This window comes from Solenopsis invicta, chromosome 3, assembly GCF_016802725.1.
Source record: "Solenopsis invicta isolate M01_SB chromosome 3, UNIL_Sinv_3.0, whole genome shotgun sequence".
NCBI classification, from domain to species: Eukaryota; Metazoa; Arthropoda; class Insecta; order Hymenoptera; family Formicidae; genus Solenopsis; species Solenopsis invicta.
This window is the reverse complement of record NC_052666.1, coordinates 24,214,888-24,230,835: the sequence shown is the minus strand read 5'-3', so window position 1 is coordinate 24,230,835 and position 15,948 is coordinate 24,214,888. Positions and strand designations below refer to the sequence as shown.

The following is a 15,948-nucleotide window of genomic DNA, read 5'->3' as shown; positions in this document are numbered from 1 at the left end:
AAGGACGTTTTCTTTTTACACGGTATAAGAATTTAATCAAATTTTAAGAATAAATTTATAATATACAGGCGCTCTTGATTTTTTTTACATTTTGTTAACATATTGTCTTTTTGAAATAACTTTCTAAAATATTATTGAATCTCATAGGAAGGAAAATTGTAGGTAATATTTTGTTAACGTAGGTAAAATTTTAAAACCTACATTTACAAAATAGAAATTAAAAAATATTTTAAAATTAAAAAAACCGGAATTTTATGTATCATTTTTATGTAAAAAAATGAAATATTCATGAATTATACAATTCTCTTAATGATATCGTATTAGTGAAAATTTGGCAACAATCCTTATTTAAATCATTATTGTATATAAACAATTCTTTTTCAATTTTGTTACATCACTTTCAATGCAGGAGCTAGGAAAAATTGATGGAGTTAACGAAATTTAAACTCGAGATTCCTGATTCTCATACTTACATCCTACATCATAACTTCTCTTCTGATCTCAATTTTATCTATAATTTGTCTTATGCTCCTATCTATTTTTCTAAATGTATGTATAAATATACAAAAAAATAGCATTAATTCTTTGACTGTATACATAAGTCTGAAACGTCTGAATTCTGCCACTATTGTCTTATGTCAGTTTTGGAGCCCAATTTTTCAGGCACACATTTTGTATTGTTACAAAATCATTAATTATTACAAAATACGAAAGAGTATCTTATTATAAAAACTACTACATTATCTGTTAAAAGGCATTTTCTAATTTGTACTTGCGTTTTTTTTGTTAGCTTTTATTTTAAAAAATAGTCTAAGAACAAGTTGGTACATCAGTATTAGTGACTTTTCCCTATAAACGAGGAGATTATCACTGTTTCATATACAAGCATGAATATAATTTCTTGTTTTATGTATGAAACACAGAGTTATTATTGAACAGAATATATTATATTAGTTTTAACTTAATACTAATATATTATATTAGTTTTAACTTAATACACTATTTTGTTTTTTCTTTTACAAACATTCTCTAAAGATTTATCGAGCACAATAGTCACGAGACAAAATTGTCCGAAAAAGCTCAGGGACATGAGCTTTTCGTATATCGCGTCGGGAAATAAGACATGAAAAAGCGAATCCTTTTACAGTTTGTTGCGACACTTGCGACGAAGCTTGGGAATTCACGTGGAAAATCGCGCTCTGCAATCATACGGGGGAGGTGCAAAATTTTTCGTTCCGCATTTTCGTTGTGTTCCCCAGTGCGCATTCGCGAAAACGAACAATATCCTGTCTGATTGTAGCCGCTGTCCTGCCGAGAAGCATAATTTCCGTCCTACGGAAAATTCGCGAATCCGCTTCCCGCAAAACGTCCGCCCGTTACAATGGCGGAATAACGATTTTACTCCGCCCTTAACGAAGTTATATCGGTGATCCCTTCGAGAAGTTTCTACCAGCGAGCGCGTTTTCTTAAACTTCCTTTTCTCCGCCCAACTCATTCAGTATCGCCCTGCTATTGTTTTGCGTGCCGTGTTTTATTCCGCTTATTTGGATACTTTCGCGAAGTCAGTAACCTTTTTCCTAATTACATTTCTGACTTCAAGTTGTTGAATTGCGTAATTATTGCGAAATAACGGAGTCACCCGTTGTTCAATTACGATAGCGGTAACAAACGAAAAGAAATAGGAGGAATTTGCTCTTTAAATAGTTCTGTTTTTTTATTCTTAAAGTTTCTGTATTGCAACTTGAAAGTTATAGACGTGGTAATTAATATTTGAATTGATTATTTGGAGAACAACATAAGTCAATTTTTGCCAAAATTGAGATATTTAGGATCAGAAAAAAATACAAAATTTTATTTAATGCAGTACGTTAACTAAACATTCTTTTTTTAGATGCCAGACTCTACAAATTCATTATTTACATAAAAAAAGTGATTGTACTTTCTTTACTTTGTATTTATTACACTCTTTAATTATTACTCGTAATTATTACACTATAAAAATACACCCAATAATGAATTTTAGCTGTAATTCAATGTTACCATCTCATCACATAGCTTTTTCAGATAAGTTTTGTATTTTTCAACAAGAAAGTTAAATATCTTTTTTAGGATGCAACCCTGTATTCTATAACATCTTTAGAAAAATCTATCATTATATTTATAAAATTCCTTAATTAAGAAACTCTTTATGTGTGTAAAAATATTATTGAGAAATATCCATTTGATTGAAAATGAGTTTTAAAAGTTACATGTTCCACTCATTAAGGAATTTTTTTACATATTGTTAATTATTTTAATAATTGTTAAAACTGAAACAGTTTTTCTTAATTCTTTAAAAGTTAAATCTTTTTAAATATTGTTTTTCAAATGAGTGATTCAGTTTATTCTTCGTTCTTAAAGTTACCTGTATTCTTTAAGCTAAAGTCTCTTTTTTCATTGATCATCATAATTGAAAAACTTCAGATATAAAATATGTTAAATGATACAATATTTACATTAATGTCGACTTCGATGATGTACGAAAATGATCAGAAAAGCCGGGGTAAAGCACGCGAAAGAAGAAAAGGAAGAAAAGAGGAACAGTATAAACGTCGCGTGTAGCATTAAAATTCCACCCACGTCTGTTATGGTAACAAGTAATATCTTTCATGGTATTGCACGTGTTAATGAATACAAGTGTAACGTTGAAATACTAATGAATGAAATGAATGTCTAACAGCACACGTGAGCTTCATTACATCGCTTTTTATCATATAGCCAACTTGTTGTTTGGTAAATTCTAATACCACTGTAGTACCGAATCAACCGCTAGTTTCTCTCTAAACAGAGCCTCGTAGTAATAGTTTGCTTTCGCAAACTCCTCTCTTATGCCTTGATAATCGTGAAATAACAACCTGCGTTATTGTTGCCGGGGAAACTGTCGACAATCAACGCAAGATGTCTTCATCGTTTATCCAATCGACGACTCGTTTCTCTGCTTTCCCCTCAATTATCGTACGCACGGCTTTTACTCGCTGATTTTATCCGACATATACCAATACGATCTACTTTTGCACAAGTTTATTACTGCTATTACCGCTTTTTTTTTATTAGCAACGTACCAATTTATACTGGATATTTTTCTATGCATGCTATATTGCTTGTATGAAATACCATCATCATTCTTTTACGTGATCCGGAAATGTTTGTTTCTTAATAACGGCGAAATAACGAGCTTAATCCACCGTAGCAGCGATAAACTATCGGCGATCCTCGAGGCAAGAAGGCCACCTCCCTTCTTGCCTCAACAACCTTTTGCCTCGGCTTTCCCGTTGGTCTTCTGCTCCCTTTCACCATCTATACACGGATGGCACGGGCGAACCGTCTCATTAGCCGAGACCTTATATGGCGCTCAATTAAGATTTTTGCCGGTGTTGGGTAGGTAAATCCATATAATGAGCACGCGAGTTGGCAACTCAACGGAAAAGAGGGAAGACTTTATGAGTTTACACGGAGAAAGTAGGCACGGCTTGCCCAGACTATTTTTTGCGATCGATCGATTTTGTATCGGCCTGATGAATTTCTTATCTCTCTCTCTCTCTCTCTCTCTCTCTCTCTCTCTCTCTCTCTCTCTCTCTCTCTCTCTCTCTCTCTCTCTCTCTCTCTCTCTCAAGAGTTTTGATCTAGAACTCACGAATGACAGTACTCAAATATAATATTCTATGAATGCAAAATTTCTTGTGTTTAATATCTGGTTTGTAAATTATTATTTCATCCTTAACATTTTGTGCCGTGTATTTTTGAATATTTTATTTTAATACTTTAATTTTAATTTTAATTCTATAGTAACTACAATATTTTGCCAGCAATGATTTTATTATTTGATAACATGGAAGTTTTAAAAATAAATTTAACAAAGTTAGATTTATTTTAACAAGATTAGTGTTAATGACTACACTATTAAATATTACGTATAGAAGGTCAAATTTAAACCAGTTGAGTTAAGTAACATTTGTTTCTTTATTATTTATGTGTGTCGAAATTTAATATTTTAACATGAAACATGTGGTTATATAAAAACAACTACACTGGAAAAAAAATCATTTTATACATCAATCCATTTCTATAATTAAATTGTTTAAGTAATTGTTTTAAGTAATATAACTTTAAAAACTGACGAATTTCTAGTTTGATATAAATAATGCTTTTCAAAATTAACTTTCAATTTATTGTAACTTAAGTTAATTTAATCTTAACGCAACTTTTAATTGAGTTAATTTTTGGTTCATGTAACTTTTAATGTAACTAAATTAATGTTATAAGCCATTAACTGTAACTTAATTTAATTTAAAAAATGTATCAGCTTATCCAACTCTGAAAATAATATCAAGCGTCAAGAACCAGCTTCGACCGTAGCTAATGCTTCTTTACTTAGTCTGTTCAAATTACTGTCCATTGCTTTAGTCAAATTAATAATATATTGAGTAGGAGTAGCGAGATAGGAATAATAAAAAAAAAAGTAACTCATTGGGCACAATTCGACATTATGAATTTAACAGTGTAGTAATAAGTCTTGTTAACAAACAACGTTTAATTAGAATATCGAACGATGAAGAGTAATTATTTTGTGTTGAAGTTTACACTAGAGTAGTAGTTGTAATTGGCATCTCGTCAAATATAGTACTCATTCGTGCATTCATGGTCTGTCTTCTCCATGCGACTCGCAATCCGGCACTTCCTCTTGTTTCCATCACAGGCTCGTGTTAAGTCCAAGAACCATGACCGGCTTAAACTCCATTCTCAATGTCTCGCGACGGTAATCTCAAGACGAAGTTTATCTTGCTGCACTATGTATAACGACGGACACAATAGGATGCGCTATTCATGCCCGGAAGATTAAAAACATTAACTAAATTTATTGCAAGTTCCTGGATTCGCTGCAATTCTAAAATACTGCGGACATTTTATGCGGAGGAAAGAGAAAACTAATATCTTCCTGGCTAATTTAGGAATGGTTTACACTTACAAAGCACCAAAACGTAATTTTTTCCCATTTTTTCTCACACTCCTCTGCTTTTCATTATGAAGAAGCTTTTTTTAAAAGAAACGTATTACACTGTTGCATGCTCACATAAAAGTTCTCATAACGTAAAATGTTAAGTATAATATTACTTATGGCGTGTTTAACGCTAAATCCCACGCACATTTCAGACCGTACGATCTGCCGTATTACGCTTTACACTTTGGCCGTTTTTTTTCTCTCCCGTGGATTATTGTGTTTTGGCTTGCGCTTCGCGTTTCGATTTGCGTTTCAACAAGCTTGACTCGATAGCCGAGGGTGCACGTTTTTCGGCGCACGTTAGTTCCCAACAAAAGCGCCGGCCTCTAACAATTATTCGAGAACATAGCACGTTCAACTAGCTTCCGACTCTCGGGCGAAATGATCATACGTGTGCGTGTACGTGTGTGTTTGTTTTATTTTAGATATAGAATAGCTATACAGTGGAAAAGCAATTGGTGCGTTTGATCTATCGTCTCTCCCTCTTTCACTGTCAGCCTCCTCACCAATCGCAAACTGTCGATTGCCGTACGTTTCTGCCCTCTCCGCGCCGTTTCCGCCATAACGTATATGTATCCCGGGCGATTTATTGACTTAGGTACTAATATGTACCTACACTTAGTACGTGGTACATGTAGGCACCGAGACCCGGCGGCGAACGTCGCAGCCTCTCAACGATGTTGCCCTTCCAGACGCACTGCAGTTCAGAGTAACGACTGATGCGTCGAAGGAAGCGGAAACGTCATCGCGATCCGCGTTCATCTCTCTGCCTGCTCGTTTTCCTTGCTCCGACTTAATGGCTGAAACGGATACTGAGTAACGGCTACAAAGATGAAAGTTGACGCAGAACGTTCACCCCGTGTTGTCCGCTCTCGTTGAGCAATCTGGTATTATGAATTATCATGTGTTATTGCGTCGTATGTCGGCAAACTCCGCGATTTAGCTCGGCATGCGGCGTCTCGACTGCGTGCGTTTACACGGTAACCCGATCGATCATCGCCGTCTTACTCTCGCAGGCTGCTCTAATTTTTCGCGTGTATTACGTTTGACTTGAACGCCCCGATTTAATTAGGGGGAACTAAAAAAACACGTTAATCAGCTTTAAGGTCGATGTAAGCGCGGTTTTCCGCAAACTCGGCGTATTCCTTCACGCGGTCCATTTTTCCATTATAATTGAAGTACTTATCTTCAAACCGTTTTACGTTCCAAAGCTTTCCGGAAGAATTTCGTAACACGTAAATTCCATTATTTGTCTTTTCTGTCAGTTTTGAGTTACCTTAGAACGTTTTAATTATGTGGATTGAAATATTTTGAGATGTAACCGAGGTACGTAATAATCTTAAAAGATTCGTCAATACGAATACATCATAAAATGTTTAAATCATCAACTTCAGCAAGTTCTCAATCATCTAGTTTCTGCACCATCACACTGAGAGAAAAATGTTTGATATTTATGATTATAGCAGCATGATAAAATAAATGAAAGGTTTTTTCTATAAAAATCAAATAAGTCTTTTTTTGTTGTATTTTTATTACCAAATCATTTTCTGTCAGTAGCATTATACACAGTTTGTTTCAATAAGAATCAAACAGAAAATTGGGGAAATATAAATATAAAGGTAGTAAAATTACAAGAAATTTTAACGAAATCCAAAGATTTAAATAAATCCTTTAAATTTCTCAAAGTTCTCAAAATATTAATCAAAATCTAAACCTTTGTTCTTATATTTATTATTCGGAAACAAATTATTAAATTTAAATAAAGAGAAATTTAAAGAATGTTTTTTATTAAGAGTAAGTTGTAAAAATTTTTAAATAAAAAATGAAAAAGTTGCTGTATATTTAAATATTTTCTTCTTCACTTTTATCATAATTAATGTTAGAAAAAATTTGTAATGTAAAATAAATGTAGGATAAACATGAAATAAATTTAAATTTTTTGCAAGTCCAAAGATTTTTATTTTTGTCATTTAAATAAATTCTTAAAATATTAATTAAAGCTTAAAACTTTGTCCTCACATGTCTATAAAAAAAATTATCATATTTGCACAATAAACGGTTTAAAAATGAGAAATTTTTTGTTTCCTAAAAATTTAACTTTGTGGACTTGTTTGTAGAAAACGAAATTATAGTTAAAAGCTTTTTATAGTTATTACTGCTACGACATTAGTACGGTTTTGCTAAAAAATCTAAAAATTCTGTTTGATATAGAATTAAAAATAATTGGACTCTTAAAATAAATTATGTAGAAAGTAAGAAAATGATAAAGGAATTGATGTCAAATCAATATTCATTCGATATCGAAAACATCAACTGTTTAGATGTCGATTCGATAGGTCATGTCTCACTGAGATAGTCTCAGTCAACAATTATAAACGCTGCAAAATATTGTTCTCAATCAATTTAAACGTCATACATAATTATTTTAAAAATCCAACAAAATTATTATCAAATCTATATTTAGCAAAATTTGTGGATACTTTAACACAATCGTTCTTTTCATGTAATAATCTTATATTGTATCAACTAAGAAAAAATTTTACTATAAATCTTAATAATTTCAATTAATATATATATATATATATATAGTGTTACTACTATTAATATAGTATCAAAAAATATCAAGATGTGAGTGATAAAAATAAAACATTTTTATATTGTAAATACAATCGCCATTATAATGAATATAACCATTTTTTTACTGTTTTTTTACAGTTTATGTAGTAATAATAACTATAATTTGTATAATTAAAACAACTATAAATATAGTTAACTCTGAAAAGAATTATAAATTATAGTTGAATTATGGTAATTGTAACCATTTTTTTTCTTAATACGCTTACTGTTTTTATCGTATGCTAGGAATACCAAGTGTTTATGCAAAAGCATCGTTTACTTGCGCGATATAGCTTAATTCTCAGCCCATAGTTTGAAAATCGATCACAAATTAGCTGCCAATACAGCTTCTCTATTCTCCATGCTCTTCTCGCTGTATATCAACCAATATTTCATCGATCTAATACACACCTCGTTCTCTCTCGTGGTTCGGCCAAGTTTCTCAGAAGCTAAGCGCGCGATGCCACAATCCATAAAAGCTACTCTGTGTTACAGAATTAATAACTGTCGAATTATTAAATAAGAATAAGGCCCTTCTCTTATGTTTCTCGGTGTACATGCTCTCCCCTTCTCCGAGTTTGGTAAAATCTTGCGAAAGTATGAACGAGCGATAGTCACCGCGGCTTGAATATTCATAGGAAAGGGGACGCGCGTCTCGTCGTCCCTCGGTGGAAGCTTATATTCATGAAAAGTCTAAAAAGCTTCGGTGGACGTTACGCAATTTTAATCGCGCTGGGTTTTACGAAAGAGACGGATAGGAACAAAGGAGAGGGGGAGGACGATGACTCTGAAAGAGTGAGGTGAATCTCCGTGTACGCCAGCAGCTTTGCGCAGTAAATCCGTATTACAAATTACGCAAAAGCGGTAATAAACATCGTTCATTTTGAAATCTACGCACGCGCATTCTCTCTCTCTCTCTCTCTCTCTCTCTATATATATATATATATATATATATATATATATATATATATATATATATATTTTAGTGTTTTATAAAATTTTATATGCAGAATATACAAAATGTATATTTTTCGATACGAGAAATCGGGGAGAGTTGCCAAATGTATACCACTTAAATTATTATTACATTTTGCGTTTGATGCTGTTTTGAGTGCAAATCAAAGTTCGAAATTGTAGCTTGATGTTTCAAGCATTTATTACATGTCAAACCTTTTAATAATAACAAATTATAATTTTGTTATAAGTTTTTCTGTAATATACTGCGAAAGAGGTGATTTAGAAAACCGATCGCCTAAAGCGTACCTGTAATCTCTTAAATCATATCGTCTTCGAAAATATAGAATTTATAAATGAAAGTATTTAAAAATATAAGGAATCATTAACTAATACTTATTTTATTAATAATGTACCAAAAAAGCAGTTAAATATATTTAATAATTAATAAATGACAATAAATTAAGAACATTTAAGAAATTTAAGAAAACCAAAATAACGCTGGCTTAAATTTATTTTTGTAATTGACGTATTTTTTTATATATCACAATTTATTATTGTATTTTTACTATTATTAGTCATTAATCTTATATTAGTATTATTTATATTGTAGTAAAATTTGTGGTGGTAAGGAAACTTGATAGATTTCACTAAAATATTATTTTAATTTTTACATTAAATATGTGTTTACAATAAATTTAAAACATTTTCCAACAAATCCTTTTTTCAAATATAACAATTTAAAATAAAATTGTATTGTTACGTTATTATTAACTATATAAATTGAAAAATTTACATCAGAAGTATGTACCTGTATTTCAAAAATGTAAAAGATAAAACTTGTTAAATGTTTGTTTACTTATTTTTTATTTATTTTTTATTTGTTTTTATTCATTTTTGTATTTGTTTAAATGTTACTTATATTAAATAAAAATATAAAATGAAGAGGTAAGCTTTAGGAGACCGGTGTGCATTCAGCAACTCTCTCTCCTATGTAAAACAGAAATATTCGTACTTTGAATCGGATGAATCGATGATTTGGCGTGAAAAAGCTACGAGGAAGAGAATAACAGCGAAAAATAAATACCGTTATACGACGCGTGAAGCTTTGCTGTGAAAATATGATAGTAGATCTGACAGATTCAATCTCGGGCTTTATCGCGTTTGTAAGGAGTGCGCACGTTAGAAATCGTTCTTTCGTATTACATCATTGCTAGGAATTATTTTTGGACATAAAGCAAGCGCGCGTTTACTTGGTGATAAACCAATTCTTTTTTTACTTTTTATTAAAATTTGATCTATTTAATCTTTTTTACCTATGGAATTCATTCGACAGCTTTCATCAGAATTTCCATTCAGTTAGACGGAGAGGCGTTCATTGCTCTTTCATCGTCATTCCTTTCATTAGCCGAGATAGAGGCGTTAAACGCCATGAATTGTAGCCGCGTAATTGCGGGAAGACTGTCCCGATGTTGTTTTAACCGACCCTAATCCCTCTCTCCCTTTCTTCTGCCGACACAGTATGTCTTCGTGGTGATGGCAGTGCTCGTACTGGAGGCAGGAGTCGGTGCGCTGGCGCGTCTCTACGAGGAACAAGTTGGTCCCGAATTGAAGATGAATTTAAACCGCACCTTCCTGGAGAATTACGCGGTGCGATCCCGGGAAACCGCGGCCATCGACCAGATGCAGAAAGAAGTAAGTACGAACTCGAGTGGAATTTCTTAGAGGAGAAGGTGGTATTATGGATCTTGTAAGTGTTACAGCCATTCGTAATATCTTTCTGTTATATAGGTGATGAATTCTAGTGATTACTTACGAATAGTATTTGCTATTATCTATATTTGTCTAGATGTAGGAAAGGTACAGTATGGTAACGGTAAAATATTTTTTAAATCATTTGAAAAAGAAAATGTTACATACAAAAATTGTATGATCTGAAAGGAGACAAATAATATACAATGGTAAAATCAATTTTCGAAAAAATAGGTTTTTAGAGTCGTATAAATATTATTGCCTTTTTTTAAAATGAAATTATTTGATTTTTATTTGGTTGACTTATTTGAATTATTTGATTTTAATTATTTAACTTTTACTACACAATATGATTTCTCTAATAATTTCTCATCATATTTTGCATGTAAAAGTATTAAGATGAATTTTTTTTTATGAAAAATCAATAATTTTCAAGATATTTTATGTCTGTTCTGTTATGTTTTGACATAATGTGAATGTGAAATATCTTGTAAATTATTAATTTTATAATAATTACCTCTTAATATTTTGTGTACAGAATAACGAGATGGATCAATTGATGAAAAGAAAGTTCATCGTTGCTTTTCAAAAAATACTTTTTTAAATATCTTTTATACTTTATGTCAAAATGTACGAGAGTAAAGTACAAAATATCTTATAAATTATTGATATTTCCATAAATCTACCTTTATATTTGTATATGTAGAATAATTAGAGGAATCAAATCTTGCAATAAAAATCATATAATTGTATTTTAAAAAATGACAATATTTTTCTTTTTTTTTTTCTTTTTCGAAAATTGATCTTATTTGTCCTCCTTAAGATCATGAGCAAAAGTAACGCAAAAGGTAACGCGTTACTTTGGCTCGTTATGTGACGAGTAAAGTTACAAGTTAGTATTTTCACTGAGTAGTTCCAACCCTGGTCTTACAATTACTATTCTGGAAAATTGTAACATACTATAACTCGTTGCTTTCCATCCCTGGATAAAATATAAATGAAAGTCGTATTACCATCTTCTCCTCTATCTACTTCTCAAGCGCCGGGCCCGTATATACGTGCCCGTTTGTACTTGATGAGTCGCTGCCGTCGAACAATTGCAAACAAAATAGGACGCGCCGACCGGTATTCCGATATCGCGACTACACCCGGTGTACGCGCTCTCCCGGTATCAATTTCCTCCCTCGTTGTCATTTTTATTTCCCGTTCCATCTCTGCGCGCTGCTACACGAGTCCTCCCCCCAAGTAACGTTTCCGCGGGGCGGTGCTTCGATGGTGCTTCGCGTTGCGGTGCTGCCAGAAATACGCAATATGATACCGGCGTCGAGTGTTTGCTGAAAACGTTTCGTGTATGGCTTGTCAATACGTAACAGGATCGTCGTCGCCAAATAGAGAGGATGTTCCAGAATTCGCTAGTGGCCCTCTTAATCGCGGGCGACGCGGCCAATTCGCGAACGATGTTTCCTTGGCAAAAGCATAATCCCTTCGATTCAATTGAAATCGGTATTCGTCATTTCCTTTTTCTTTTACGGTAACGGCAATAATTCCGGCGTTAACGTGCTCTTATAACGCGCTTCCTTGATTGGAAGTAAGCCACACCCGCGTCGTCTCGCAGTTGCTCGACGTTAATTTACGAATGCACTCGAAATGGCTCGGCGCGGTGGCGGCTTTTGCGCGCCGCGCGATATCACGCGGCAGGCACTTTTATTTATGTCCTCCCCGCCGACTATGGCACTCTCTTAGAGAGAACCTTACGATAGTAAATCATCGTTATCGCGTCGCGGAACAGTTTCCGCCCATTCGCTATAAATCGATTAGTGTCGCGGTGAACTCACCGCGAAAAACTTCGCGGTCTCGTCTCTTGCGAGACGTCGTCGTCGTCGTCGTCGTCGTCGTCGTCGTCGTCGTCGCCTCGCATCTCTCGCGTCCCATCCGTCGCGTCGTCGTCTCTCTGTCCCCGAATGCGGCACACTCGCCCGTCCCGCAATGATCTAAACGAAGATTTACGTGCAGATCGAACTTGTTCGTAATCGTGGGATTAACCTGCTCGTTATATTTGCAGGATTAAGTCGACAGACGGCGGTAAAGGGATTATGCCAGCCGTATCTACGTATTGCCCGTTTCGAAAGGACGTTATTCCCATCGCGGAGAATTAATCGCGTGCGCGCGCGCTGTCTAGATCCATTTTATGCGAAGTGCCGCATCTTGATTCGGATCCGGACTCCGTGTAAGCGCGCACACACGTGATGCGATTTACGGTGCCGATAATGGCGCGTGAGCGCTAAGTCGCTCCCACTACACCCATTGATAAATCGAGCCTCGCAATTTTACCCTTCCGTCGAATCCCGCTTGGCCGCCGACCCCGGTCGGAGGATTTTCGTTTCCATTTCTTCATGGAAACGCCGATGCGAGAGGTTGGAGTGCACGCGACAACGGCGCGGCGTTAAACGTCCCCGTCCGCTGAAATTGGCGAAACCCTCGTTGGAGGCGAGCCCGGGAAATTCCGGATTCCGGTATTTTATTTATACACAGAGGATCTACGTGTACAAGCATTTCATTCCGTTTGGGAAATCGAGTTTTACCGCGGCAGCACTCGTCGGGAATTTTTAAGGCGACTCCGCGAACGGAAATAAATGTCTCGCATACATCAGTACTGGTGAATACTCGCGCACGAAAACCTTTTGATACATCTCCCACGCGAAATATTCACTAAAAATTTATTTATCTCCACATTCTTTCTGTATTTCCCTTAATTTAGATTTTATCTTATTGTCGCATGGAGAAAAATAATATAAATAAGGAATAAGTATAAAATAATGAAATTAAAATCGTCAAATTTTTCAAGTTTTATATCGATCGTTGCTTATCAAATTAATTTTTAATAATTGCATTAAATAAAATAGATTAGCAGAGTTGTTAGGTTTAAAACTTTTATGTTTAAAGCATATTTTAAGAACATCTTTATTTCCGAAATGTTAAATATTAAAATGAGATTACACAGACAGAACTTACCTACGTGAAGTATATAGTTTCATCGAGAAAAATATATTCTCATTATTCAGTAATTTTTATGAAATGAAAGAAAAGAGAAATATCAGATAGGAAATACAATATCTTGAAACCAAGAATTAGAATTTTTAATACTGTTGTCAAAAGTCTACAGTCATACAGTCTTATTGTGCTTTTGAATAATTACTATGACATTGAAATGAAAATGTCGTTTAAATAGAGATTAACAAATTCTTCAAAGAAAATTTTATATCGTTGTTTATATATAAAACAATAATTATATTAAATAAAATATATTAGCAGGTTGTTTTGTGTTAAAAAAAAACTTTATGTTTAAAACAAATGAAAGATGTGTGAAAGATATGTTTTAAAACTATTGTTCTAATCAAACATATTATTTCGAACATAATTTAAACATGTTTAAAAGAAAAGTTAAAAACGTTTATTTAAGGAAAAGATTCAACATATATTTTAGGAATAATATTTATATACTTATTTTTATTATATAACGTTTTTTTCTCGTAAATATTATAAAAAAAATTGTGTTATTTTTATAAAATGTAAGTCTTAAACAATATTACAACAATATTCAAAACACAGGAAAATATAAATTAAGATTATATCTTTAGTTCTAATATTTAAATTTTAAAACTCAAATATAGATTTTTACTTTATATTTACTTTTATATTTTATAATATATTTTTTATGAAATATTTACATACAGAATATTTAATTATGTTAAATTTATCTTTTTACGTTTATTTTTCTATTAAACATCAAAATCTTATAAATTACAATTACAAAGCTGTTTTCATTTTGCTAAATGCAGCAATTGATTATATAAAATACTTATGTATAACCAAATTACTTCTTTATGTAAGGTAAGTCGGGAGAAGATTCCAGTTGAGGGAAGAGAAGCCCCTTCGATTATAGTTTTTCCATAAAGAGATTAGCTAATCTGATCGTGCATAAGTATGCACTAAACTGTTGGAAAGCTATAACTATGAAGAGGAATTCCGATACTAAGAATCGGTAAAGATTTGTATTATAAGAATACAGAAAGATAAGTGGTGAAATACACTCTTTATAATATTTAATAATATCTAAGCTCTGTGATTTCAATGCTTACTTTAAAATCAGATAACTATTACACAGTTTTGAGCCATATTTCTTGACAGTCGCATAGATAATATTTTGTGAAATCGTTAAATGTATGCACTGTAAAAAAAAAGTTTTGTTGCATTTAATAGGAATTCTGTTAGATTTAACCAGTATATCTGTTCCAAAACAGACGAATCAGAAATCTTGTAGAAATTACCATATTATAGTAAAATTTATTAAACGTTTTGATTATAATAACCAGAGTCTTGTTATAATAAACAGAAATTCTGCTTGATTTTACCAGAAATACTTAATCATATAAGTTTTGTTAATATAATCAGATTATTTTTCTCAGTGTATAAGCTGCAGTCACATCTTCTTCTAACATTTTGGAGTAAAATGCCAGTTTATACAAAACATAAGTATTTGAGCTTGACATCTTCATTAAAATGCAAATGGTTTAAAAAATAAAAATTTTGAGTATTTTATATAATTTTAAATACTGTAAGAGATTTGTGCTTGCATTTTACACAGATAGTTAAATATGTAATAATAGAAAAAATATGAAATTTTTATATTTTTGTTAATGCTTTCAGATATGATACAGATATTCTTAAACGAGAGAACCTGATACATTTTCTTGCTTGTATAAGATTCGTAAATTTTTTACGCGATTTTTATTACACTAACTTTTACAACGCGAAGGTCGCATCTGATGTATGTACATATATACGAACGTATATACGTTTACACGTTCATATGTATCGAATTCTCTTAAAAATAACAATATATTTTGTGTCAACAAGAAAAATCGTTCGATTTTGTCGTCGACAAAATTATAAGATAATCAAATTAGTAGAAATACAGAAAGAACATAGAGACAAATAAATTTTTAGTGAATATTTCACATGGAAGAGATATATATCAAAAGATTTTTGTGCCCTTTTTCCAGAGAAAACGTTTCTTCTTCCTTTCTGGAGGTAGTCCTGTGAAAGAACCATCTGAGGCATCCATTTAATAGAAGAGAGTAAATAATTGATCGCGATCGTAGACGTTACAGTAAACGCTCCTCTATACGAATTCATCAAATATCTGTCTTTAACTTTTTTTCTAATTTCTTCAATTTATTCGGTGAACGAAAATTTTAAAATGCGCTAAATTAATATTGTATTTGTATATATTTTTCTCTGAATTTTCCATTTAATTTAATTTATAATTACAAATGTTTTAATAACTTTAATGAAACCCTTTTTTTCACGAGGTAATTAAAAATTTCTTCTTCATAAGACGGTTAAAAGAGATAAACTATACATTACGAAAATCATCGAGATTTTTGTTGTGAAACATTGTAGTTATTAATAGATCGAGAACGGCTTACAATGCAAGCTCTTCCCAGTGGATAGTTTAGCCGCGAGGACTAGTCCGACGTACCCAAGACGACACGGGGTGCCGAAATATGCGTGTTCAGAAAGGAAGG

The 15,948-nt window shown here is 32.7% G+C and overlaps 1 protein-coding gene across 4 annotated transcripts in view; it reads left to right on the top strand.

Moving 5' to 3' along the window:
* Positions 1-15,948, top strand: part of LOC105197189 (CD151 antigen) — a 154,460-nt gene that overhangs the window by 132,812 nt on the left and 5,700 nt on the right. For all 4 annotated transcript variants that reach the window (XM_011163438.3, XM_011163441.3, XM_026136848.2 and 1 more), the window contains one exon: positions 10,130-10,303. In XM_011163438.3, coding sequence (XP_011161740.1) covers positions 10,130-10,303 — 174 coding nt within the window. The remainder of the gene's footprint in view (positions 1-10,129; positions 10,304-15,948) is intronic.